The sequence below is a fragment of the Vombatus ursinus genome, unplaced genomic scaffold (assembly GCF_900497805.2).
Source record: "Vombatus ursinus unplaced genomic scaffold, bare-nosed wombat genome assembly UNPS02014175.1, whole genome shotgun sequence".
Classification (NCBI taxonomy): Eukaryota; Metazoa; Chordata; class Mammalia; order Diprotodontia; family Vombatidae; genus Vombatus; species Vombatus ursinus.
Genome location: NW_020953953.1, coordinates 1609701 through 1637395, shown reverse-complemented (window position 1 = coordinate 1637395; position 27695 = coordinate 1609701). Strand labels below are relative to the sequence as shown.

General features: G+C 51.0%; 2 protein-coding genes across 4 annotated transcripts; both read left to right on the top strand.

Moving 5' to 3' along the window:
- Positions 1-1126: 1126 nt before the first annotated feature.
- Positions 1127-6741, top strand: LOC114041595 (platelet glycoprotein VI-like). Of its 2 annotated transcripts, XM_027860110.1 has the most exons (6): positions 1127-1185; positions 1444-1476; positions 1634-1918; positions 4384-4437; positions 6104-6397; positions 6519-6741. In XM_027860110.1, the coding sequence occupies exons 1-6, from the start codon at positions 1152-1154 to the stop codon at positions 6596-6598; spliced, it is 780 nt and encodes a 259-aa protein (XP_027715911.1). In that variant the 5' UTR covers positions 1127-1151; the 3' UTR covers positions 6599-6741. The 2 variants fall into 2 exon arrangements, with proteins under 2 accessions (XP_027715911.1, XP_027715912.1); XM_027860111.1 differs by lacking the exon at positions 4384-4437.
- A 10767-nt stretch (positions 6742-17508) lies between these two features.
- RDH13 (retinol dehydrogenase 13) lies at positions 17509-26421 on the top strand. Of its 2 annotated transcripts, none has more exons than XM_027859998.1 (7): positions 17509-17573; positions 22853-22971; positions 23943-24098; positions 24721-24822; positions 24953-25165; positions 25436-25537; positions 25745-26421. In XM_027859998.1, exons 1-7 carry the CDS (start codon positions 17509-17511, stop codon positions 26014-26016), a joined length of 1029 nt encoding a protein of 342 aa, XP_027715799.1. In that variant the 3' UTR covers positions 26017-26421. The 2 variants fall into 2 exon arrangements, with proteins under 2 accessions (XP_027715799.1, XP_027715798.1); XM_027859997.1 differs by having other exon boundaries at positions 24718-24822.
- Positions 26422-27695: the final 1274 nt, after the last annotated feature.

Genomic DNA, 27695 nt, shown 5'->3' with positions numbered 1-27695 from the left:
TGGCCCAGTGATTAGTGCCCCAGAATAATTATTAAGTGGATTTAGCAAGAATAAAAGTAAAAAACACATTCCCACTCCTCCCCCAAAATAAAACAAGGGAACATATTCCCCTCCTGCCCATCCTCCACTGTCAAACTGGTCTTCCTGAAGTGCTGGTCTGACCACACCCTCTGACCCATTAAACTTCATTTGGTCCCCGCCATCTCCAGAATCCAACAGAATGATAACAGTTCACTTAGCCCAGTGAGCTTTGGAGGGCTATTCATATACGCTACCTCCAGTGACCTTCACAACAACTACCTCCCAGGTAGGTGCTATTATTATGCCCATTTTACAGATAGGGAAACCAAAACAGACAGAGGTTAGGTAGTTTGCCCAGGGTCCCACAGCTTGTAAGTGTCAGGGGCTATATTTGAACTCAGGTCCTCCTGACCCCAGGTCCTGTACTCTAACCACTGCACCACCTTTCTGCCTCAGGTACATAAATGGAAACTCCTCAGTTCGGCTTTCAAAGCCCTCTATCATCTGGCTCTTCTACACCTTACTGCCAGCTGTGTGGTCTACCAGTAACACCGTGACACTGACCTCCTTGCTTTCCATCTCCTAATTAAATGCATTCTCTTCAGGGTGTCCCATGCCTGAGGTTAGTGACCCCCTCCGAGATCATCTCCAATGTGTTTGCCACTTGTCTCCCCCATTAGGGCGGGTCTGTCTTTTGCCTCTCCCAGTGCCTGGCACACAGTTGGCACTTAATAAATGCTTTTTGCTCAGCTTGACCTCAGTCGCCAAGCCATCTCCACCAAAGCCTCGACCACAGGTAGGCCAGCAGTGCCAACCCTCTCACTGCCCCAGCCTTGCAGACCCAGAGACAGCCTCCAGACCTACAGCACCTGGGTGAACACGGTGAACACGCCTGCATGGAGACTGTGCAGAAGGAATTGCAGGGCCCCTGGTGTAGTTACTGTTACCTTTTGAATCAAGCCCAAGCCTGGGGCCCCCGTCACTTCCCGCGGCTCAGCGCTCCCAGAGCGGTCATGTGGGGGAGGACGAGCCAATGGCAGGGCTGCTTCTCCCCCCTACACACACACCCTGGGGGACCCGCTGGGCCTCCCACGTGCTCCCTGCCTGCCCAGGAAGACCGGCTCAGAGCCATGGGCCCTTCCCTGGCCACCCTGCTCTGCCTCAGTGGGTCTGGGAGGGGCACGGGGGCGGGGAGGTGAAGGGAGGGGCTGGAGTTTGACCTGGGGGGCACAGAGAGAGTCCTGGGGAACAAGGTGGGGCTGGAGTCCGACGGGAGGAGGGAACAGAGGGGAAGGGGATAGAAAGGGAGGAGTGCGGGGGTTCTGACCCAGGGGATGGGGCAGCCCCCAAGGAGGCAGGCAGGAAGAGGGGGGGGTCTGGGGCCCGGGGGAGCAGTGTCTCATTGCGGGGGGCTTTCTACAGGATTCTGCGTGGTGCAGGCCTTGCAATCCTTCCGTGAGTCTTTCCCCGCCCCGTCCCATCCTGCAGCCCGGGGCAGGGGGCGGGGAGCGGGGGGCAGGAGGGGTCCCGGGGGCGGGGAGCGGGAGCGGGAGGGGCCCCGGGGGCGGGGCTGCAGGGGACTGCCGGACCCCAGGCTCCGCTTGCCTTGCAGATGACCTGCCCCCTCCGGTGTTCGAGGTGGACCCCCAGTACCCGGTGCCGCTGGGGCAGCCCCTGAAGCTGCACTGCATGGGGCCGCAGGATTCCTCTACCTACCGTATCTACAAGGAGGCCGTTGAGGAGCCCCTGAGCCTCAATGACTCGTCCTGGGAAAGCAAGACCCCCAGATTCGAGTACCCCGAAACGAACGCGCAGCATGCCGGCCGCCTCCGCTGCGTCTACGAGTTCCACTCCTTCTGGTCCAAGCCCAGTAATCCCCTGGAAGTGCAAGTGTCCGGTGAGAAGGCACCCCACCCCCCAGCCAAGGGAGGGCCGTGGGGGCGTGGGTCCCCGGCCCCTCCTCCCCTCCTTCCCAGGCCCACCCATCCGCACGCCAGGGGCCCTCCGCTCGTGGAGGGGAGAGTCAAGGCATTGCCCCACGAGATTTTGTCCCGGGGCCACTTTTTATTTCTTGATCCTTAAGGTCAGTCTGTGGGTCAACGAGCATTTATTAAGCGCCTCCTGTGTGCCGGGCACTGTGCTAAGGCATTGACCAGCCTCTCACTGGAACCCTGGCAGGGAGGTGCTACTATGATCGCTGTTTTACAGTTGAGGAAACTGAGGAAGACAAGGGTCAGTGACTTGCCCGGGGTCGTACAACACACACAGTGGTCACCGGCCACTCGATGTCTGAGCATCTGGTGAAAGAAGGCCAGAGGAGTGGGGTCTTAGGGGGAGAGCAGGGTGTCGGAAGACTGGAAGGGGAGGAGGGTGGAGCCCTGGAACTGTCGATGGGGGGTGGGGGGTGACGTGGTCTAGCCTGGGCTTTAGGCAGATCACGGTGGTGGCTGAATGGAAGATGGACGAAGCAGGGAGAGACCAGAGGCAGGCAGACCCCCACCCACTCCTCCCAAGCAGGCTGCTGGTGGAGGTGGGGAATGAGGATTGCATCCGGGACCAAGGAGGGCATGAGCCCCACCATCCTCTGCCCAGCTCAAACCCCACCTCGGCTGGGATCTTCCGTTCAGGGCACTGTGGTTAAGAATGCCAGTCACCTGGAGAACACCCACAGGAGGGGGCTGGGTAGGGAGGGGCCGAGGTCGTGCCACGGCCTGGGAAGGAGGAGATTCCAGGGGCATGAGAGCTCTATGTGAAGAGCTGTGCTATGGAAGAGAGCAGAACCAGGAATAGGGTGGGAGAGGTGACCCAGGGGAGCCGGGGCTGGACGTGAGGAAAGAGCTGTTCTGAGTGGAGAAGGCCGATGGAGGAGAGAGGGAGGGGGTCTGTGCCACGGACATCTACACGGAGAGGAGGAGCTTGGGAAACTGAGTCACAAGACTGACCCAGAGACAGGATTGAGTGAGGGGAAGGCGCTTCAGTTGTCCAGATCTCTGCTGGCTCAGGCTCAGGCTCGTGCTAGTGCTTGTGCTCTCTCTCCCTCTCCCCCCACTCTCTCTCTCTCTCTCCCTCCCTCTCTCTCCCCCTCTCTCTGTCCCTCCCTCTCCCTCTCTCTGTCCCTCCCTCTCCCTCTCTCTCTCCTCTGCCTCTCTCTCCCTCCCTCCCTCTCCCTCTCTCTCTCTCCCTCCCTCTCCCTCTCTCTCTCTCCCCCCTCTCTCCCTCCTTCTCCCTCTCTCTGCCCCTCTCTCTCTCCCTCCCTCTCCCCCTCTCTCTCTCCCTCCCTCTCCCCCTCTCTCTCCCCCTCTCTCTCTCCCTCCCCCTCCCTCTCTCTCCCTCTCTCCCTCCTCCTTCTCTCCTGTCTCTCTCCCTCCCTTCCCCCCACTTTCACTCCCTCCCTTCCTCTCTCAAGGTGGGTTGGCAGTAGACTGTAATGGGCTTTAAAAGCCAAACGAGGTGATGTTGAAGGTGAGAGGGAGTCACTGGAGGGCTTGTTCTTTCCTTCCTTTTTTGATGGGGTCCAGACAGAAGCCCTCCTGGAACAAGTCCTGCTGGTATTCCTTTCTATTCACGGCTCTGTCCAGGCACTGTTGCCCTAGGGATACAACAGGATTGTAGTTGAATAAAAGTGTGAGGATGTACATCCATCCTTTCTAGACTCAAGGAAAACCATCTTCCCAGTCTGTGGCCTCAAGCTGCTGGTGAGATGATGGGGATGTCAGCCTTCTTCCTGTTCCCCATCATTCTGACCTCCTCATCCAGATGGCTCTGCTTGGAAAGGCTTTCTTTTAGCGTAGCTTGGAGATCTCCAGAAACCCTGTGGATCAGTGGTCTGTCCCGGCAGCTGTGGGCAGCAGTGGAGTCTGTGCTAATTCAATTCCAGGTTCATTCCATGAGGGGAACGGTCCAGGATGTTGTAGTAGGGGGATTTGTCATCTGTCAGTCCATGAAAGATAGCAAGCTTTGGGTGTATCCTTCTAGCCACCTGGTCATGTCATTCTGGGCTCCATAGTCTCTCCCACTTCTAGTTGACCTACATTGATCAGAAGCCCAGACTCCTTAAAGGTAAGCCTTCTGTAGTTTCTGGTGGCAAGAACCCGGTCCTTTAAGTCACCATCAAAAACCCAAGGGTTTCCCTCTAAATGTTTAACCAGTTCCTCCAAAAACTCAGGACATGCTTTTAAAGGTTAATCTCCCTTATTGCCATTTCTCCATCCCTTTCTTAAGTCTAGCCAGTACAAGCTGACCCCAGCACACCCCTGCATGAACCCCTCCACCTCCACCAACAAATCTGCTCAGTTCAACTATTTGTTTAGTGCTTCTGTGCCAACATATTGTTAGGTGTACTCACAAGGATGTTACCCACAGGAGGACCCTCTGATTCCACTGTTGGGTCTCTGTCATTTCAGACTCCACCTAGAGGTGAGTCACTTTTGGATACATTCAATACATCCCATGTGTACCTGTTATCAGTTGTGAGTAATGCTTCGTGAATTGGCGTCTGCTTATTCAAAAAAAGTATTTCTGTAAGGTTTTGACCTGTTTGTCATGTATTTTAAGAATGTCTGTCCTCTTCCCTCCTTTCTCGTGAGGAAGCACAAAGCTTTCTATCACTGCTTTAGGGTGTTGGGCCCTGGATTTTGTTACCATTGTCCGTTTTCCAGGTCTGAAAGTGTTCAGCGAGACTGGTGTCGTTTAGGCAACGGCTGATCCAGTTGGGCTCTTGCCGTTCAGTTTTGACTTCAGGAGGCCGGGTGGTCTCTGCACATTCAGTCCCAGCCTTCTCCTTGATATCTTTACACTCAGTGTGTCTCTCCTGAGGAGGAGGAGGAGGTGCGGGTCAATGGTTCAGTGAGACCCCTAGACTCAAACTCTGAGCCATTGAGCCCTCTCCTTTCTAGGCATACATTACTGAATCCAGATACTAAGTTGAAGTCCATGGAGAAAGATTGCCCAAGATCAAAGGAACTTTTGGATAGTACATGAGTGATTAACATGAATTTTGGGCTCACTTTTAATTTGCAAATCTTATTTAATTCTATTTAGGAGATTTAAGGCTTGGTAGAACCAAGGTTAGAGTAGGTTAGGGTAGAACCCGGTAGAACCGGGTTTAACCCTTCTCCCTGAAACAGGCCATGTTTCCTATTAATTACATACATCCTGCTGACGATGTTTTAAATTAAAAACAGCAAGTTATCATCATTGTTCTTATTACGGCTACTATTACTATTGGCCATGTGACTTTGAGCAAGTCCCTTCTCTCTGAGACTCAGTTTCTCCATCTGTAAAATGAGAGGTGTGTACCAAATCATAGCTAAGTTCCCTCTCAACTCTAAATCCTATGAGTGTTCCCAGCCCCCATCACCTCGGTCTGCCTACCTTCTGATTGCCCTTGCCTGGATATTGGTGGTGCAAAGGTAAGCAACCCTTAGGCTTCCTCTGCCTGAAGCTCCTAGTGGCTGGCAAACATGCTTGCATGGGTACGTAGGTCATCAAGGCCCCTTGTCCCAGAGCTCCATTTGATTGAAGCAGCATCTTCCTCATTGGGCCCCCTAAGGGGCAATCATCTCATCATCCCCTCCAATGCTCTTTCCTGGGCTGCACCATCCTCCTCACTGACATGGCCCCCAAGCTGTAGAATTATGGACTATTAGATCAGGAAGAGACTTTGGAGACATTAGAGATATCCCAACCATCTCACTTCATCAAGGAAGAAATTGAGTTTCAGAGAGGAGGCAGGACTGGCCAAGGACACACGGCAAATGGCAGTGTGACAATTCTTTCTCCAGGCCTCCATTCCCCTGGATGGTCCCAGCCTGTACCCTCCTCCTCCTCCTCCTCTTCCTCTTCCTCAGAGAACTGGCCTCAAGCCCCTTCAGAGTCAATCTGAGGGTCCCAGGAGAGCCAGGGACTCTCATCTGTGCCCTTAGGAGAAGGGGATAGAGTTGGAAGTGATGAGGGTCTTTCAGTCCATGGCCATACCCCTTGGTTCCAGCAGAGGATAGACTCTCCCTCTCACAGCCCCGACCCAGGAAGCCAGGAAGGGAGGAGATCGGCTCCCGCTGATTTCCGGGGTCTCCTCTTACAGGCTTTTATGAAAAACCCCTCCTGTGGGCAGTTCCTGGCCCCTCGGTGCCCCAGGGCCACAACTTCACCATTCACTGTAACTCCAGCGTGGGCTTGGATAGCTTCGTCTTGTACCATGGCAAACTCGAATATGAATTCAAGACCATCAGGATCCACAGTATCAAGAAGAATGAGGCTGTCTTCTTTCTCCACAACAAAACAGAGGATATGAACGGGAGATACAGGTGCTACGGCTACATGAGCAGTGAACCTCATCGTTGGTCAACTCCCAGTGACGTCCTGCTGCTAAGTGGTGGTGAGTAACCCCAGGAATGGAGAGCTGGCTGAGAATTCGCTTCTCCCCCTGGAGGATTCTGGGAAGGAGAAGGGCCTTAGCATCTGGTCCTCCACAGCCTTTCCCTCTGTTCCCACAATAGGTCTCTCTTCTGGGTGGTGTATCATGATCCATCTTATCCACGTGGTCCTGGCCTTGGCCATCCCCTGTGGGTCTTGCTGACCTAGTCCTAGCACAACCAGAATGAGTGCAGAGTTGAAGCCAGGAGACCCAAATCTGAGTACCTGGAGGAAGACAGACAAGAGTTCCAAGATCCCTCCTTCCCAAGTCCAGCTTGGGATAACCCCATGTGAAACCAATAATAAAGAGCCAATTGTATCTGCTGTGTGGCCTCTGTGTTTAGGTCAGGGCGAGGGAGCCTCACGGGACCAAAGGCTCCTCAGAGGAGGCAGAAGGGCATGGGGAGAGGATGAAAGTAGACCACTTAAACAAAGCACACAAAAGCATCAAGATGTTTTTATTTCTTTAAAGAAGATCTTTAAAAAGCCTTTGACTCAGTTCCACACTCATGGCTTACCCACAAACTGCAGAAAATATATACAGCAGACCCAAGTATAGTGAGACTACTAGAGCATTTGATGTCCACGTGGAAAATCATTCTCTGTTTTGAAATATACAGTATTGTTAACAACTGAAGTAGAAATGGAGTCAAGACGGTGGAGGGAGAGGAAGCAGGAGCCAAACTCCTCCTTATCCCTTCTTCCCAACAATCTAGAAAGTGTGCCAGGCCGGTTTCTGATCAGGAAAGCTAAGAACAGGCCACAGTGAGTTATTTTTCCAGGCCTGGAAAGCTTAGGGAGATAAGCAGAAAGGACTGCGGACTCTGGGGTGGGTCTGGACATACGCAGCACCTAGAAATAGAAAGTGAACCGAGACAGGGCAGTAGGGCAGGAAACAGCAGGGCAAGAAGAGCTCCCAGGGGATCCCTAGACTAGCACTCAGTGCAGGTCACAGATGCAGAGAGGAGCTATCAGGAGGGGTCAGTCACAAGCATGGGCCTTAGCTGCGTGCTGAACAAGAAACACATTACAGAAATAGAACTGGGTGGCTTTGACCTCAGGAGCAGAGCAATGACTCAGTTCTAGTCTTTAGCACAACATCTAAGCTTGCAATGGAATAACCGTGGCTGGAGTTCTAGCCCAAACGAGAGCCAGCAATCCAGTCACCCCAGAGGGTGAATGAGTCCAGCTGCAGTCCAGTTCCACTGGAACTCTCAACTGAATACAAGCCAATAGACCCAAACCCGGGTCAAGAACTTGAAGAACTCAAACCAGAAAGGCAGTGAAAAGATCTCTCTTTTAGACATTATCACCCCCACCCCGCCCCCAAAGTAAGCAGAGCCCAATTATCAAGCAAACATTTATTAAGTGCCTACTATGTGCCCGGTACAGTGCTAAGCTCTGGGGAACCAAAAACAAAAAAAAAAAGCAAAACACAGTCTGCCCTCAGGAATCTCACAATCTAATGGGGGCATAAAGTCCAGAGTCTGGAAAGAGTCTAGAAAGATGAGCAAATAACAAGTTAATAGGTACCAGGGAACACAGAAGAGAATGACTCAAAAACATCTACAAACAAAGCCTCATGGAAAAATGCAGCTTGGACATAGGTCCAGCAAGAAATCCTAGAAGAATTCAAGCATGAGGTTTTTGTTTCTGTTTTTGTTTTTTAAAAACTGAAAAATTATTTTTAAAATAAAATGAGAGTGGTAGAGGAAAAAATTGGAAAAGAAGTGAGAGTGATGGGAAAAGTTAGAAAAAAGAATTAACAGTTTGGGAAAAGGAACAAAACCATACTGAAGAAAATAACTCCTTGAAAATTAGAATTGGCCATTGGAAGCCAATGATTTCATAATACATCAAGAAATAATAAAAGTAAAAAAACTAGAAAAATAGAAGAAAATATGAAATATTTCATAGGAAAAATAACTGCCCTGAAAAACACATTGAAGAGAGATAATTTAAGAATCATTGAACTACCTGAAAGTCAAGAACAAAAAGAAGCCTAGACATCATATTTCAGGAAATCATAAAAGAAAACTGCCCAGATAACTTAGAACTAGAGGGAAAAGTAGAAATTGAAAGAATCCATCAGACACCCCCTGAAACAAACTGAAAAATGAAAACTCCCAGAAATATTGTAGCCAAAATCTAAAACTCCCAAGTCAAGGGAGGCAGAAAGAAAGAATTCAAGTACCAGGCTGCCACAGTCAGGATCACATAAGATTGAGTATCTACAACCCTAAAGTAACTGAAAGGAAGAGAATCAAGGATTATGATAAAGAATAACCTCCCTAGAAAAACTTAGTATAATCTTACAGGGGAAAATAGACCTTTAATGAAATAGAAGATTCACCAGCATTCCTAATGAAAAGATCAGCTCTAAGTAGAAAACTTGGCATATAAATACGTGTATCAAGAGATGTATAAAAAAGGTCAATATTGGTGAGAAATCATAAGAGACTACATAAAGCTAAAACTGCTAATGTTCTCATATCTGAAGATAATAGATGTATAACCTCAGAACCTTATCATCACCAGAGATCTCGGAGGGAGTCTAATTAAACAGGTCAGGTCTGATTCTATTAAATTTGGATGATCTCAAAAAGAAGAATGGAAAGGGTGGTAAAGAGGAATGCACAGAGACAGAGGGGAAGGGAGAGGAAATATGAGGGAAATTATCTTATATAAATGGGCTGTGCAATGAGGAATTTATACATTGGAGGGGAAAGAGGGGAGCAGGAGACATTTGAACCTTACTCTCACATAAGCTGATTTTTTTTGCCTTTTTTTTTTTTTTTTTTGGTGAGGCAGTTGGAGTTAAGTGACTTGCCCAGGGTTCCACAGCTAGTGTCAAGTGTCTGAGGTCAGATTTGAACTCAGGTCTTCCTGATTCCAAGGCTGAAGCTCTATTCACTGCACCACCTAGCTGCCCCATCACGTGAACTCATTTAAGGAGGAAAGAATACATATACACACACTGTTGGGTACAGAAACATATCTTACCCAACAAGAATATAGGAGGAAAAAAATTAGAGAGAGGGTAGATTAAGGGAGACATTAGTCAAAAGCAAAATGGACTCTTAGAAAGGGAAAGAAAAATATAAGAGACTAGGGTAGAGGGAAATACATAATTAGCAATCATGAATGTGAATGAGATGCACTCACCCATAAAATGGAAGAGAATAGCAGAATGTATTTGAAACCAGAATGGAACAATATGTTGTTTACAAGGAACACTTGAAATAAAGAAATATACACAAAGTTAAAGTGAGAGGCTTCAGCAGAAGTTAAAAAAAGAGGCAAGGGGTAACAATCACGACCTCAGACAAAGCAAAAGTAAAATAGACCTAATTAAAAGAGAGAAACAGGAAAACTACATTTTGCTAAAAAAAAAAAAAGTACCACAGACAATGAATTAATATCAATACTACAGATATATGCACCAGATGGCATGCATCTAAATTCTCTCTCTTTTTTTTAAGTGAGGCAATTGGGTTAAGTGACTTACCCAGAGTTACACAGCTCGGGAGTGTTATGTGTCTGAGGCTGGATTTGAACTCAGGTCTTCCTGACTCCAGGGCCAGTGGTCTATTCACTGTGCCACCTAGCTGCCCCCCTCCCCATGCATCTAAATTCTTAAAGAAAAAGTTAAACCGCAAGCAAAACTGTGATCTTGGGAGGCCTTAATTGGCCTGTCTCAGAGCTAGATAATCTAAACATAAACAAGAAAGAAGTTAGGAGATGGATAGAATTTTGGAAAAGTTAGGTATGATAGATCTCTGGAGAATATTGAATGGGAATAGAAAGGCATATACCTATTTCAACTGTGGATCACACCTTCATAAAAACTGATTGTGATAGGGCATAAACAAATCCAAAGAAAGGCAGAACTATTAATGCATGTTTTACTGAACATAAGGCAATAAAAATTACATTCAATAAAAGGCCTTTGAATCAAAAGTTAAAAATTAATTAGAAAGCAAATAACTTAATCCTAAAGAATGGGTGGGTCCAAAAACAAATTATAGCAAAAAATCAATAATTTCATTCAAAGATAATGACAACAATGAGATAGTGCCAAAATTTGTGGAATGCAAACAAAACAGTACTGATGGGAAATTTTTAATCTCTAAATGCTTATATCAAGACAGAAAGAACAGATTAATGAATTGGGCATGCAACTAAAAAACTAGAAAATCAACAATTTTTTTTAAACCAATTAAGCATCAAAATGGAAAGTCTGAAAATCAAAGAAGAGGTTAACAAAACTGAAAGTTAAAAAAAAAAAACCAGCAAACTAATAAATAAAACTAGGACCTAGTTTGAAGAAGAAGGAAATAGATAAGTCATTAACGAATTTTATCTTAAAAAGAAAACTAAATTGCCAGCATTAGAAATGAAAAAGATGAATTTATAACCAATGAAGAATAAATAGAAACAATTATTAGGAGCTATTTTATACAACTGTATGCCAATAAAACTGACAATCTAAATGCAATGTATGAATATTTATAAAAATATAAATTGCCCAAATTAACAGAATAAAAAATACAACACTTAAATAACCCTATCTTAGAAAAAGAAATTGAACAAGCCATCAATGAACTTCCAAACCCAGGACCAGATGGATTTACAAGTGCAACCAAATATTTAAAGAATGAAAAATAATTAATTCCAATACTACATAAACTTTTTGAAAAACAAATAAAGAATCCTCCCAAATTCCTTCCACAACACAAATATGGTCTTGATACCTAAACCAGGGAGAACCAAAGCAGAAAAAGAAAACTACAGACCAATTTCCCTAATGAGTTTTGATGCAAAAAAATTTAAATAAAATATTAGTAAGGAATCTACAGCAATGTATCACAAAGATCATACCTTATAACCAGGCTGGATATATACTAGGAATGCAGGGCTGGCTCAATATTAGGAAAACTATAACCATAATTGACCATATTAATAACAAAAACAAAAATCATATGATTATTTCAACAGATGAAGAAAAAGCTTTTGACAAAATACAACCGCTACCCTGTGAAAACATTAGAAAGCATAAGAATGAATGGGGCTTTCCATTAAAATGATAAGTAGTACCAATCTAAAACCAAGAGCCGGTATCATCTGTGAATAAGACAAGGCAGAAGCATTGCCGGTAAGATCAGGAGTGAAGCAAGGATGTCCATTTTCACCATTATTATTCAATATTGTACTAGAAATGCTAACTATAGCAATAAGAGAAGAAAAATAAACTAAAGTAATAAACATAGACAAAGAAACCAAATTATCATTTTTGCAGACAATGTGATGCTTTATTTAGAGAACCCTAGAAAGTCAACTAAAAACTAATCAAAACAATTAACAACTTCAGCAAAGTCGCAGAATATACAGTAAGCCCACACAAATTATCTGCATTTCTGTATATTATTAACAAAATCCAGCAGGAAGAGATAGAAAGAGAAATTCCATATAAAACAAACAATAGACAGCATAAAATACTTGTAAACTTGAATCTGGCTTGAGATCACAGAGATCTAGTGGGTGAAAATGATACCTACAAATTCCTCAGTCTCCTCCAGGCAAGCCTCATTGAACATAAGGATATCAAGGAAAAGATGATGACTGAATATGTTAAGAGCCTTACTGGTACCATGAAATCAAAGGTGAGTGGAAAGAACCCATCTAAAGCAATCGACATCTGTGGAATACCAGGACTGGAAAATGGACTGTTACTGATTTGGAAAGTATTCTAACAAAATGCCATGCACTGTGAAGCCACACGCTCTAAGGCATCTCTAGAAAAGAAGAAAAAGATGTGTGTGCAGCTATCCTCAGAGCGTGTGGCAAACACATAAAAAACTTCGGAGAAGTTCCTTTGAAGACTGCTTGTTTTGGGGGGTTTTTTTTAGGCAATTGGGGTTAAGTGACTTGCCCAGGGTCACACAGCTAGTAAGTGTTACTTGGTCTGAGGCCGGACTTGAACTCAGGTCTTCCTGACTTCAGGGCTGGTGCTCTATCCACTACGCCACTGAGCTGCCCCAGAGTTCTTTTTTCAAACAGGCAGACGTCACTTTGCCAAGCCGTGGGCGAGGGCGGCTGATGACAGGGGGTCACTGAATTGTTGAGTGTAACGGAAAAGCACTTACCTTTATCAGACTGTGAGGTGCTTGAGAGCAGGGACAGTCTTTTGCCTAAGCACGCCGGTCCCAGCTACACAGTAGGTGCTTACTAAATGCTTGAAGACTAGCTCGCTGACTCCAGTGAGACTCCAGACGGGGTCTCTAAAGTAAGTAGGACCCAGGACCTAAAGGCCCTCCCTGGGTGACTGCTAGAATTCAACCAATGATAGGCTGACCCAAAAAAAAGCATCAAACAACAGCTGTCCAGAGGATTTGTTTGTGGAAAAAGGTTTATGATGGCGAATGAGGAGGAGAAATCACAGATTCTTAAAAGGCCCAGACTTAGAGATCAACATAGATTATAGAAGAAAACAGAAGAAACTGTGCAATGCGTAACTGAAGGCTGTACTGAATACCTGGGGCAGCTAGGGGGCGCCACAGTGCACAGAGCGCCAGTCTGAAGTCAGGATTCATCTTCCCGAGTTCTAATCTGGCCTCAGACACTTATGAGCTGTGTGACCCTGGGCAAGTCACTTCACCCTGTTTGCCTCACTTTGCTCAATGAGTAAAATGAGCCAGAGAAGGAAATGGTAAACCGCTCCAGTATCTCTGCCAAGAAGACTCCAAATGGGGTCACGGAGAGTCAGACACAACTAAAACTACTGAGCATCACTGAATACCTAGCAAGACGTGACCTGGACTCTAGAATGTCACCCCTGCAGCTCATTATCTTTCATGGATTGAAAAACAACAAACCCCCATTCTAGAAATAGAGACCTTCAGATCAGCCAGGGAAGACGTCCAGTAAATTCTCATGGACCACAGCACTGCCCCTGGTCACCGGGACAATGCAGATTCCTCCCAACTGAAGAGCGGTGTTTTTGACGTCGAGGACTCGTCATCTCTGAGCCAGGTGGAGCAGGTCAGCCCTGTGCAGCCCGGGTCCTCTACGGAGGCTTCGGATGAGTTTAAATCCCAACCTTTGTATTCGTGTACGAAAAGGAGTCATTCATCCTCCTGTGCAATAGCCCCAAGAACGAGAAAAATGAAAGAGACAGCGATTTGTACCAAGGACGCTTCTACCTGAATGTCACCAAAGGAAAGAAAAGAGGGAAGGGAGGAAGGGAGGGAGGGAGAGGAGAGACAGAGAGAGACAGACACACACAGAGAAGGAAGGAGGGAAGGAGAGAGGAAGGAAAGAAGGAAGCAAATATTTATTAGGCACCTCCCATGTGCCAGGCATTGTGCCAAGTGCTGGAGATACAAATATAAGCAAAAAGAAAGCTAGCCCCCTGCCCTCAAGGAGCTTACACTCTAATAAGGAAAGAAAACACTCAAAAGGGAGCTGCAAAGCAGGGGGTTGGGGTGGGCTGGGAGTGGGGGGTTGGGGGGATAAGGTGGGGGGGAACACGGGGAGGGGATGATGGACCCAGCAAAGGAAAGGGTTTTGATCCAGAGGAAGTCAGAAGCAAGTCCGAGAGAGGAAGGTAAAAAGAAGTTCATAAAAATCAAGCCCCTCCAATTATAGATAAGGGGCATGGAGGGGTATGCACTTTATACGAGACATTGACAGTTTTTAACATCTGACAAACTTACAAATGCTTAAAAGAAAACAGACTGGCTGAGCAGCAAAAGGGGAGCCCCCCTCCCCCAGTCCCAGGTGCTTGCAAGGCAGCCTCTCACAGGAGGGGGTTAGTGCTCCAGGCTCCTGAAAGACCCCACCCCACTTCGGTTCCTCGCTTAGGGTTTGGTCCTTGCTTCAGATCCATCTGTAGATACAAAGAGAGGCAGAAAGCTGGAGGGTGTGATGTCCACAAAGACAACTGTCCTTTTCTAAAATAAGCCACCAATACAATCATGTCAGGAGGACCGACAGAGAGTGTGGGCTGCACAGCCATACGCAGCAACCCTGGTGGGTGAGGATGTTGGACACGACCCAAGCAGCTGACTTACCCCCTGGCTCCCGTGTCACTCAGCTTAGTAAGTAGCTGGAAATAGGCTCCAGCTTCCTGGGCAGAGGGGTGGGTGGGGCTCATTCTGAACCCCTCAGGGATGAGTCAGCCCCCTGCAAACTCCCAGGTGGTCACCCGGAACCAGGAATGGGGATGGTTCATGTTCCATTGAGGGGGAACAGAGAAAAAGGCTTTAGCTACAAATATACCTGCAGGAACCAGCCCAAGACCTTCTAATAACACCCCAGGAGTCCCAATGTAGCCCCTGAGGGTCTCTGGAGAGCCTGCTGTCCGTGCCTTCCCTCCAGTCCCTCCCAACCAGAAAGGTATGAAATCAAAAGCATCACGGACTGCTAGAGACAGCCGCTTGGCCTACAGTTGGCAAGACCTGAGTTCAAATCCAAGTGAGTTCAAATATGAACTTATGCACTTACTTAGTTGTGTGACCCTGGACAAGTCACTTCATCTTGTAAGATGGGGATAATAACAGCACCTATCTTCCCTGGCACATACTAGGTGCTACATGAATGTTATGTGCAATTATTATTCTTGGTGTCTCTACCTCCTGGGACAGGACTTTCTCTCATTCTCCCTCCCTCTATGTTTCTCTCTATAGAAACTAGGGGTGGAAGGGGGTGGGTGAGGAAAGGGAAACCCTTGGTCCTCAGGGGCCCACCAGGCTCTCCAAAGGAGCCACATCCTGGCGGCTACAAGCCAGAGTCTCATCTCAGCAGACAGGAGAAAAGTGAATAAGATGCTTGCTTTGGACAAGGACAAGAGGCTCTGGCGCATACTTTGATCTGGGTGCCTGCCAGTCTATGTTGACTGGACCCTGTCTGCCTGCAGTGAATGTCTAGCCTCAACTTTCTCTCCTCCTCCCTCTTCTCTCTCCCCCTCCCTCTTCTCTCTCTCGATTTCTCTTTCCCTCTCCTTCTCTCCTTTCTCTCTCTGTCTTCTCTCTCTCTCTCTCCCTCCCTCTCTCTCCCCCTCCCTCTTCTCTCTCCCCCTCCCTCCTCTCTCTCACTCTCTCCCTCTCCTTCCCTCCTTTCTCTCTGTCTTCTCTCTCTCTCCCTCCCTCTCTCTCCCCCTCCCTCCTGTTTCTCTCTCCCTCCCCCTCTTTCTCCTTCTCTCTCCCCCTCCCTCCTCTCTCTTGCTCTTTCTCTCTCCCTCTCCTTCCCTCTTTTTTCTCTGTGTCTTCTCTGTGTGTCTTCTCTCTGTGTGTGTCTTCTCTCTCTCTCTCTCCTCCCTCTATCCCTCCCTCTTTCCCTCCTCTCTCTCCCTCCTCTCCTTCTCTTTCCCTCCTCTCCCTCTCTTTTTCTCTCCCCCTCCCTCTTCTCTCTCGCTCTCTCTCTTTCCCTCTCCTTCCCTCCTTTCTCTCTGTGTCTTCTCTCTGTGTCTTCTCTCTCTCCCTGTCTTCCTCCTTCTCTCTCCCCCACCCTCCTCTCTCTTGATCTCTCTCTCTCCTTCCCTCCTCTCTCTCTCTCTCTTCCCCCTCCTTCTCCCTCTCTCCCTCCCTCTCCTTCCCTCCTTTTTCTCTCTCTGTGTCTTCTCTGTGTGTCTTCTCTCTCTGTGTGTCTTCTCTCTCTCTCTCTCTCTCTCTCTCTCTCTCTCTCTCTCTCTCTCTCTCTCTCCCTCCCTCCCTCCCTCCCTCTCCCTCTCTCCCCATATTCCCCCAATTCTCCCTCACCAGAAAATGATCACATTTGTCCCTAGAATCTTGCACACGGGGCTACACAAAGACCCCAACACCCCAACAGCCGCCTGTGCGAGTCCATTCCATGGAACATTGACAGATCGTGCTACTCCGCAGCACCCCCTAGTGAACAAATGTAGCCATGACTGATCAGAGCCTTTTCCCACGCAGGGAGGCTGCCTAAGGATGGGAAACCTGCCCGGAGAGGGCTACTGGGCAGGGGCAGAGACAGCTGTTCAGGACCACCGCCCCGCCCTGGACTTCATGGCAATCCCCTGGGCCTGGAGTCTGAATTCTGAAGGAGAGAGGACCTCTAGGGGAAATGGCTGAGGGGCTCCAGTGTCTAAGACCTGGGCAACTCCGACCCCGCAAAGGTCCGATGGAGGGGTGGGTGCAGACTTCTATCCGATTGGGCTGAGCCCTCTCCCCTAAATTTCCCCTTCCCCTTCTAGAGCAGTCCATGGGAGAATGGGGGTAGGGAGGATCGCTGGGAGCTGGGTGATAGGGGTCAAGGAGAAGAGTGGGAGGGTGAGAACCAAGGAGGGGGGCACCTAGAACCCTGGGTTCTGACTCCCTTCCCAACATACTGCCTAGACCCTAGACCCTTCCTCAGGGCTCTGTGATTTTCCACAGGCACAGCATGGATCCCCGTCCCCTCCCCCAGGTCCCCCAGCCTGAGCTCAGGTTTGTGCCCTCCAGAAACCCTGCCCCCCTGGCCTCCTGCCTCCTGCCCCGCCTTCTCAAGCAGACCCATCCTCTGCTGTCCTGCTCACAGAGCTACCCACAAAACATCTTCTTCCCTTTTTTAGAAGTCATTCGGTGGTGATTTATAGGGCTGCTGCTGCTGAAGACGAAAAGGGGGGGAAGGGAAGGAGGAGAGGGGAAGAAAGGGAAGGAGGAGGAGGAGGGGGAGGACGAGGAGGGGGAGGACGAGGAGGAAGAAATGGGGAAGAGGAGGGCCCTTTTAGAAAGGGTCCCGGGGCTGTTCTTGGGCGCTGCATCATTGCCATGCTCCCAAGGTGGCAGCCCGCCAGCCTGGGGCTCTGGGTCGGGGGCTCTGCCTCGGCTCCCCTCCCACCTCCCTGCGGTTCCTGCCCTCACTCTATAGTGAGTAAACAAGACATGCACATTTTGGGGGGAGGGCGCGGGGAGGGCCCCCGAGCGCCCCCTCCCTTGCTGGGCAGTAGGCATTCCGCGATCTCTGCGCGCCCAGCCCAGACTACAAGTCCCAGCAGGCTTCGCGGCGGCGGCGAGGGGCTCGTACGGCGTGACGTCGGGATGCGTGGCGCGACGTGAGTGGGCGGGCCCCATGAGCCGCTACGTGCTGCCGCTGTCCGTGGCCGGGACCCTGCTGGGGGCCGCCGTGCTGCTCCGGTGAGTGAGTGGGGGGGGGTGGGGCTGCGCTCCGAGCCCCTCGCGGGGAGGGAGGGAAGGATTGAGAGGCCGCGTGACGTCACCGTGCCCCCCGCCCCCTCAGTTTCCCCCTTCGCCCCAGTCTGCTTCCTGCTGTGTGAAATGGGCGCCACGCTGCACGTGGATCCCTGGGGGCGTGACGGCCTCAGTTTGCGCCTGGGCGCCGCAGAAAGCACCCATTTTACAGATGAGCCGGTGGAGGCTAGGGAAAGTTGGATGCGGGGTTGGAAGCCAGACGCGCCCCCCCCCCCCCGAGGCCGGGGCTTTGTGCGGCCCCTTCCGAGGTGCCCCCTCCCAGTGACCTAGACCCACAAAGGACAGAGGGGTCAGCGAAGCGGGCTCCGGGCCCTGGGCCCGTGCCAGTTACCTCCATGATCGCAGCCCATCTGCAGTGTGAGGGCTCGCATTACGTCATTGCCTCCGCACAACCTCCTGGGAGGAAGGGCCGTTCTTATCCCCATCGTACAGGGCGGATACCGAGGCAGAGGGGACTCCTCGATGGGGGAACGTCTTCTCCCAGGGCAGATTGGCACTTCCTAGTCTCAGAGAATTGCCTAGATCCTGGCTCCCCACATGGAGATCAAAGAGAGGCACATAGGACCCGTTTGAACAGAAATACTTATGGCATCTCTTTTTGTGGCGGCAGAGAATTGTAAACTGAGGGGATGCCAGTCAGCTGGGGAACGGCTAAGCGAGTTGTGCAACACGACAGTGATGGACGTGCTTGTTCTATAAGTATTGTGCAGTACCATTCCACTGTGGTATTGGAACTGTGTCACCTTGGTGCTGTAGATGGTGCACAGTAGTGACCTACTGTGGAATGCTGTGCTGTAAGAATTGTACATTCCTGTTAGACTGTGCTTTAGGAATACTGTCCTGTACTACCTTGGTGCTGTAAGTATTGTATAGTACTGTTGTACCAATAGAGACTACCTTGGTGCTGAGGTCCTTTCTCAAACTAAAACTAAACCGCCAAGCATTCAAACTCTGCTTCAGAGAGCGCGGCTCGGGTGGGCTGGCCACGTTGTTCTAATGGCAAACGTATGCTTGCCAGAAAGACTGTTTTATGGAGAACTCACCCAGGGCAGGTACTCACGTGGTGGTCAGAAGAAGCGATACAAGGACACCCTCAAGATCTCTCAGAAGAACTTTGGAACTGATTGTGTGACGTGGGAGACGCTGGCACAGGGCCGCTCAGCACAGCGTGCTCTCATCAGAGAAGTCGCTGTGCTCTATGAGCAAAGCAGAATAGAAATAGCTCGAAAGAAACTCGAGCCATGCAAAATTAGAGAATACAGCTCAAATGTTCACACAGACTATTGGTGCCCGACCTACTGTAGCAGACCATTTTGAGCCCCTGTCGGTCTGGTCAGCCACAGTCAGACACGTTGTCACTTGACTCTAGCATAGTGATATGATTTTGGTCCTCATTGAGAATGAAGGACAACCTACCTTGGTGCTGTAAGTATTGCACATTACTGTTGTACCGTACTGTTGAAATATTTTACTGTACTGTCATACTCTTGTGCTTTGAGAAATGATGAAGGGGACTATTTCAGAGAAACCTAGGGAGACCTGGATGAACTGAGGCAGAGGGAGGTGAGCCAGACCAGGGGAACAACTGATATAACACCAGTGATACCATAAAGATAATCCCCTTTGAAAGCCTCGGGAGCTCAGGTCCCTTATGTAGTGACCCACCCAGGTTCCAGAGGAAGATGAGATGGCCCCAGGTGCAGGTGGAGTCTCTGTTTGTGGACATGACCATTGTGGCGATTTGTCTGCTTTCCTGAGTTTGTTACAAGGGTTTCTTCTTTCTTTTTTTCCTTTTGAATTGGGGATGGAGATGAAAAAGAAAATAAATTCTTGTTTATTGAAAAATAGAGGGGCAGCTAGGTGGCACAGTAGATAGAGCACTGGCCCTGAAGTCAGGAGGACCTGAGTTCAAATCCGGCCTCAGACCAAACACATGACACTTACTAGCTATGTGACCCTGGGCAAGTCACTTAACCCCAATTGCCTAAAAAAGAAAAATAGAGTTGCCGAACTCAAACAAAAATGGGGCCACTAAACCATATATAGGGATCCCTGCTGGTATGTACCGGCTTAGAAAACCATCTATTCACATTGTCTCTGCCGTACTCCAGTTTTAGTTCCTTCGCTCTTCATTTCCCAATTACACCTGAGTCTGGTTCACAGACACCAGCAGAGCCCTTTGTCTGCCAGCTGTGGCCTAGAGTACTGGAAGGGTCTGGCCCAGCCAGTATGGGTCCTGCTGGTGCCAAAGCTGGCTCTATCCATGCTGCTCCCCATTCATAACAGCAACAATCACGAGAGTGAGAGGCAGCAGGGTGTAAAGGACTGAGCTGCCTGCGTGACCCTGAGCAATCACTGAAGCCCCAGGTGCTCTACTCCAGGTAACATTCTAAGACTGAAAGTTAGACGAGCAGTGTTGGCCTGCCTCAGAGGAGCCCGTTTGCTCCTTGGAGTTCTTCAGCCAAGCACGATTATTGTTATCATGGTACCAGAAGAGGGAGCGAAGTCTAGGCGATGCACCAGACTGAACTCTGATGGGGAAATACAGAAAAATTCATGGGGAGTCATTTGTCCAGCCCAGCTCAGCACAGGATGACAGACTGGGAGGATGGACAAGGAGCACACAGCGTGCCACGGAGAGACTGTGTCCAAGGTCCTGGGACATCCCCAGACCCTCACTAGGACAGGTGCCAGCCAGCCATGCGGCCACTCACTACCCATTCCCGGCGTGCAGCAGGGCAGAGTGAGGAGGGGACAGTACATGGGAGGCCCTGGGCTTTACCCTGAGAGAGGAACGAGTTCAGAAGCACAGGAGCAGAGCAGGGTCGCCATTCCAGCGTCCAGCCCAGTCTGGAGGCCGCAGTGGAATAACCAGGACAGGAATCCCAGGCCAAAGGGAAGGCTCCAGCTCTGTGGCTCTGACCCAGCAGAGCCGGACAGCTGCTGACAAGGGTGGAGGCCAGCAGCATCTGCTTACTCTTGCTTGACCAAAACCCAGGTCAGGAACTTGCAGAGCTCAGATCAGAGGGCGGCAATCAGACTTTCCCCTGCATCAGACCCCCTTGGAAGTTCTGAAAGCTGGCAGATCCCCAGCCTGTCCCTGAGATCCTAGAACAGCACAGCACTCAGTACCTCAAGAAAGCAGTCACAGCACCATCCCAGACCTGCCCACCAAAAGTGTGGCAGAGCCCAGCTCTGACATCACATCTGAAATCAGAAAGTAGGCTAGGAGAATGAGCAAACAAATCGTAAAAAAAAAAAAAAAATGCCACCATAAAAGCTGGTATGATGAACGGGACACAAATCCAGAAGAAGAGAATGACTCCAAAACATCAGCAAGCAATGACTCAGAGGAAAATACAGCCTGGGCACACATTTAACTGGAATTCCTGGAAGAGAGAACGTAAGGGTTAATTTTTTTTTTTCATAAATGGAATGAGAGCTCTAGAGTGGAAAAATGGAGAAGAAGTGAGAGCTATGGAAGAAAGAATTGGAATTCATCTTGGCACAAGAGGTACAAAGCCTTGCACAAACTCCCCCTAAATTAGAATGGACCATAGAGAAACCAGCAAGTCTAGGAGACAAAGAGAGATATTATAACAAAGTCTAAAGGCTGAAAATATGGAAGAAAATGTTAGGTATGTCAAAGCAAAAACAACAGAATCATTGGACTTTCTGGACACCATGGTGAGAGAGACAGAGAGAGAAAGCGCACCTAGACCAGAGGGTAAAATGGAAATTGAAAGAATCTATTGGTTACCTCCTCAAAAAAAACCCCAAACAGAAACTCCTAGGAGTATTACAGCTAAAATGCAGTACTTCCAGGTTAAAGAAAAAGTACTTCAAATAATCAGAAAGAAAGAATGTAAGCGACCGAGGGGCCAGTCAGGATCACACAAGATTTAGCAGCTACCACGTTCAAGAAGCGGAGAGCTTGGAATATAATGTTCCAGAAGATTTGGGCTTTTAGCCAAGAGTAACTTACCTACCCAGCAAAGCTGAGTATAATGCCACAGGACAGGGGTGGGGACCGGGGATGGACCTCAATGAAATAGGGGACTTCAAATATTCCTTATGAAAAGACCAGAGCAGGCATAGCGAGTTTGAAGTTCAAACACAGACGTGAAGAGAAGCATGAAAAAGTCAACACAGTTGGACAATGATAAGGGAGTTAGGGAACATCAGACAGCTACATTTCAGATATGGGGAGATGACCCATCGACGTGATCCGGGGTCAGAGAAGACGTCTAATTAGACAAGGTCTTGGAGGGGTCACTAGGTTTTCCTCATTTACTTTTTTTTAATTTTGAGTTCCATATTGTCTCCCTCACTCATTGAGAAGGCAAGTAACATATCAGATACACACGTGAAGTCGTGTCAAACATTTCCACATTCATCATGTCGCAGCAACAACAACAACAAGAAAAGAAGTGAAAAGCAGTGTGCCTCAATCCGCACTCAGTCCATCAGCTCTTGCTCTGGGGACGGGTAGTATCTTTCATCATAAGTCCTCCAGAATTGTCTTGGATCATTGCCCTGCCGAGTCATTCACAGCTGATACAATGTTGCTCTTACCGTGTCCAGTGGTCTCCTGGTTCTGCGCATTTCACTTTGCATCAGTTCATGCAAATCTAGGTTTTTCTGAAATCAGCCTGCTCGTCATTTCTTATAACACAATAGTATTCCATCACAATTTATACCACAACTTATTCAGCCGTTCCCCAACCAATGGGCATCCCCTCAATTTCCAGTTCTTAGCCACCACAAGAAGAGCAGCTATAAATATTTACATGTGAATAGGTTCTTTCCTTTCTTCTTTGATCTCTTTGGGATACAGCCCTAGAAGTGGTATTGCTGGCTCAAAGGGATACACAGCTTTGTAGCCGTTTGGGCATAGTTCCAGATTGCTCTCCAGAATGGCTGGATCAGTTCACAACTCCACCAACAATGCGTTAGTTTCCCAGTTTTCCCACGTCCCCTCCAACATTTATCATTTTCCTTTTAGGTCGTATTTGCCAATCTGGTAGGCATGGAGTTGCTTTCATCTGCATGTGTCTGATCAATAGTGATTTAGCGCATTTTTTCATACGACTGTTGTCAGCTTAGGTTTCTTCTGAAAGCTGCCTGTTCATATTCTTCGAGATGAGCTTGAAGGGTCCTTGCTGCTTGGAGCCCTGAGAACATTCTGTCCCTCTTCCCCACAGGGACTCAGTTAGCGGCGGGAGCTGCCCCAGCAAGGCCACCATCCATGGGAAGACAGTCATTGTCACGGGGGCCAACACCGGCATCGGCAAGGAGACCGCCCGAGAGTTGGCCCGGAGGGGTAACGTCCCCAGCCCCGAGGGCTCAGTGCTGACCCCCCTCCCAGAGAGAAGCTAGGCGTGAGGGGCGGGGAGCCCCGAACTTGGAGTCAGGGAGTCCTGCCTCAGATACTTGCCAGCAGTTGGGCCCTGGGCAGGTCACTTCGTCTCTCTGTGCCTCGGTTTCCCCATCTGTAGATTGAAGGGGTTGGACTCAGCGGCCTCCAGGACCCTTTGTAGCTCCAAGTCTGTGATGGGGAGGGGAGTCGTGGGGTGTTCCTCAGTTTCCTCATTTGTGAAATAAAGAGCTGAGCCTTCAGGGGCTCCTCTGTTCATCAAATACTAAGATTTCAGGGTTGGAAATTCCTGCGGGGGCATCTGATTCCTCGGGTACTCAAAAAACCAGCCCAGTCAGGCGGCCTTTGTTCAAAGACCTCTTGTGACGGGGAGCTCACTACACCCCAAGGCCTCCCGCCGTTCCACGGGGCTCAGATCTAACGGCCAACTCCAAAGATCATGGATTTGGAGGCAGAAGGGGCCTCGGGCCACGGAGTCCGCTGTGAGGCAGAGCAACCTGCGTGGGGTCACCCAGGTGGCGTTTGAACCCACGACTTCCTGACTGCTAAGTTCAGGACTTGTCTCTGCCATGCGCACCGCTCTTTGGAGCCCTTCAGAGGGTTCTTTGGGGGAGGGAGGGTGACCTTGGGGAAGTCCCCTCTTTGGGGTCCTCAGTTTCCCCCCATGTAAATGAGAAAGGGGGTATTTGGGTTTGGTGTCTGAGTGCCTTTTCCAGCTCCTGTTTCTGTGAGTCCTGTCTGCTGGTCAGTCTGTGCCTCAGTTTCCTCACCTGTGCACTTCAGAGGGTCAGGTGATCTCCAGAGTCCCTTCCTGCTCTTCTCCCTGCGGCCCCGTCTCTGGGTGCTCAGGACCCTTAGGGCAGCCCCTTCACAGGCAGGCCCCTCCCGGGGCCTCAGTTTCCCTTTTTCCTTTCCAGGAGGCCGCATCATCCTGGCCTGTCGCGACTTGGACAAGTGTGAGGCGGCGGCCAAGGAGATCCGGGGAGACACGCTTAACCATCACGTGGATGCCCGGCGCCTGGACCTGGCCTCTCTGACGTCCATCCGGGCCTTTGCCAAGAAGATTGTGGAGGGTAGGAAGCCCAGAGGCAGGGCACACGCGGGAAGGGGCAGCTGCCCGCTGGAATGTGCCAGACCGGCTCAGACCCTTGGCGTTTGTGTGACTCAGCCCACGTTAATTCGCCTCTCTGAGCCGCCACGCTTCCTTGTCTGGGAGCTGGGGATCCTCGGGCTGCTGGCTCCCCTCAGCCCACAGGACCCCGGCTGGATCTCTGGCCCGGCCTCCTCTCCCCTCGCTGCTGCCTCCCCCGGCCCCCTCGATGCCAAGAGCACGCGGTCCCAGGCCAGAAAGGGGAGAAATCGGAGCTTGTGAGATTTGGGGTGGGGACACGAGTGGCGCTCACTTGTGCATCTGCTGAGTGTGACACTGTAGGTGGCAAAGAGAGGCAGCCCTGGATCCCCCAGTGCTGGGCACCGAGGAGAACAACAAAAGGAGAGGCCCAGCTCCCCTGCCCCGTGCTAGGCACCAAGGGGGGCCCAAGAGGAACGGCCCTGAGGGGAAGAGAGGCAGGCCTGGGGGTTGGGCCGTGGAGGCCCTGAACACCTGCCTCCAATCCGGGTGTGCGCTGTGGGCAGGGGGCGGGGGGGGGACCAAGCAGGACTGGATCCCCGAGCCCTGCGGCCTTTTTCCAGAAGAGGAGCGTGTGGACGTTCTGATCAACAATGCCGCCGTGATGAGGTGCCCCCACTGGACCACCGAGGATGGCTTTGAGATGCAGTTGGGGGTCAACCATTTGGGTGAGTGGCGGCCCCTCATGGGGCACTGAGCCTGGGCTCTCTTACTGTGGGTGGAAGGTGGCCCGGTGGCGGCTGGGCACGGAGAGGGACGGTGACCGGGGGTCTACACCCCGTGCCCCTCCCCTGCCAGGTCACTTCCTTCTGACCAACCTGCTGCTAGAGAAGCTGAAGGCGTCGGGGGCCTCACGGGTCATCAACGTCTCCTCGCTAGCTCACGTCGCGGGCCGCGTGGATCTCGAGGACCTGAACTGGGAGCGGCGGCCCTACGAGGCCAAGGCCGCGTACTGCCAGAGCAAGCTGGCGGTGGTGCTCTTCACCAGGGAGCTCAGCCGGCGGCTGGAAGGTGCGCCTGGGCTCAGGGAGGCGCCTGCCAGTGACCGCCAGGGATCCCCCACTTGGGTCGCGGGGGGGCCAAATGCGCGGATGCTCACGGTGCTCGCGCTTGCAGAAGCGTTTCCCCTTCCCCGACCCCCCAAGGTCCTCTTTATAAAGTGTGGGATCTCCTGAGCGCTGTCCAGTAGACAGCCGTCTGCCTGCCCGTGCGGGCCCCCCCAGCCCCCCGCGGCCCCGAGGGCGGGCCCTGAGGCTCCTCCTCTGCCCCCGTCTCTCGCAGGGACGCTGGTCACTGCCAACTCCCTGCACCCTGGGGTAGCCAGCACCGAGCTGGGCAGACACACGGGCATGCACAAATCCATCTTCTCCAGCACGGTCCTTGGTAAGTCCTCCTTCCTCAGGAGTGTGGAGGAGTCCCCGGTGGGCCCCCAGACCCGGCTGGTCAGCTTGCTTGGCCCCTTACTGGCTGGGGGAGGGGGGCCTTAATCAAACGTCTTCCTCTCTCAGAGCCTCAGATTCCCCACCTACCAGACTAGGGGTGTCGTTCGAGGCCTCTCTGACTCTGCGTCCCTCTGCGTCCTGACCTCAGGCCCCTTCTTCTGGTTGCTGGTGAAGACGCCCAAGTTGGCAGCCCAGCCAAGCGTCTACCTGGCTGTGGCTCCGGAGCTCAGCGGGGTCTCGGGCAAGTATTTTGACGCCTTCCGCCAGAAGGACCCAGCTCCCGAGGCGCAGGACGACGAGGCGGCTCAGAAGCTTTGGGCCCGCAGCGCTGGGCTCGTGGGCCTGGAGGAGGCCCAGGCCCAGGCCCCGGCCCCGAAGGCAGTACCGCCTGGGAAAGTCACCGACGCGCAGAGCTCGTGACCTCCCTCAGGCACCATTGTCCCTGTCCCGTCGATCGTCCCCCGCAGTCCCTCCTGCCTCTGGCGTTGTGCAGGGCCAGGCCCAGGGGGCTCAGGCCAGCCCCTTCCCCAGCAGGGATCGGGCCGGTCGTGCTCTCCAAAGGCTGGGGAGCCAGGGGGCCCAGTCTGAGGGCCGGGGACCCCTCAGAATCATGGTCCCAAGTGCAGAAAAGGTCAGGTGCACAAAGGAGGCCTCCAACAGAACACAGCTGGCGTATGCTTAGACAGGTTCCCAGATCCTGGCTCCCCCGGGAGCCCCCTGTGGCGCGGACCCTCTGGGCATGAGCGGTTTTTAATTCCTCGTGGAAGGAAATGCTTGATTTCAGTTATGAGTTAGTGAAAATAAAGATCCAGTTTCTTCCTCCAAGATCGCTGACTCCCTGAAATCCATCCATGGACCCCCAGGTTAAGGCCCCTTGGTCTGGGCTTTCAAGAAGCCTTGAGCTAGGAAGGAAGATGGGAAACTGAGGCATGTGAGGAAGCCTGGAGAAGTGCACCCCTCTGGCCCGCTGTCATGTTTGCTCCCCAAGAATAAGCCAGAGCCTCCATTTCAGGATGGACTGAGAGGAGGAGGCCCTGGAGGACAGCCAGCTTCAGTTGGCCTAGATGGAGCTCAGCCCGTTAGGTCATTGGGTTCAAGCTCCTTGGTCCGGGGCAGAGGCACCGGGGAGATGGGGGGTGCTTCCACACATCGGCTTATTGGCTCAGCAGGATGCTGCCACGTTATCATTCGGTGCCCCTTGGCCATATGGGTGATCTGCCCGGATTGCCTCCTCCTGGCCCAGCGGTCTCTAGCATACTCGGCCCACCCTCCCAGGCATCTGCCACCTTTCCTGCGTTTCCTCCCTCGAATGTACTCTGGCTAGCACCCTCTCCCCACAATGTGCGCCCAGCATCGTGTGCACTGAGGTCACATGGGCGCCTTTGGGGGCATCTCGGACAATGACCTTTTCAAGGGTCCAAATAACGCTTAGTTGGACTTTCCTTCCTGTGTGGGCAGGCAGGGAGCCCTCAGACCTCGCTCTGCCACCTGCCACTTGCCTTCCCCTTTGTGTGCCTCAGGTTCCTTGTGTGTAAAATGGGAGGGGCTTCCATCCTCCAGAAAGCCTCAGAGCTGGAAGGCCCCCTCTTCCCCCACCCCTCCCCCCAGCCGGCCCCCTCTGACCAGGGCCTTTCTCTCTCCCCCTCTCTAGGCAGCTCTCATCTGTAGGAGGCCCTCCCTTGGCCCAAGCTCTGATGAGGGCAGAGACACCCCACTTATCAGATGGGGAGAGGGTACAAACCTGGGCAGGATGACAGGCAGACATGTTGGCTACAAGTTGGGAGCCAAAAGGATCCCAACAGATTGATTGAAACCGTGGCCCAAATCTGGAGCTGGAAGACCTTGGGAAGCCAAGGCACCAAGAGAAGAGGGGAAAGAAAACTTCCTGCACCACGGCCTAAAAAACCATAGCCAGAAGTGAAGTAGGAAAGAGCGATGGGGCAATGGCTGGCTGGCTGAAAAAGATCTGGGGGGCTCAGTGGACCGCAAGCCCACCAGGAGTAGACAGTGTGCTGTGAGGGCCAAGAATGAGAGAGCTACAGAACCTGGTGTTCAGGGTGCTTGCCCAGAGAAACAGGCGCAGGGCAGCCCAAGGCCCC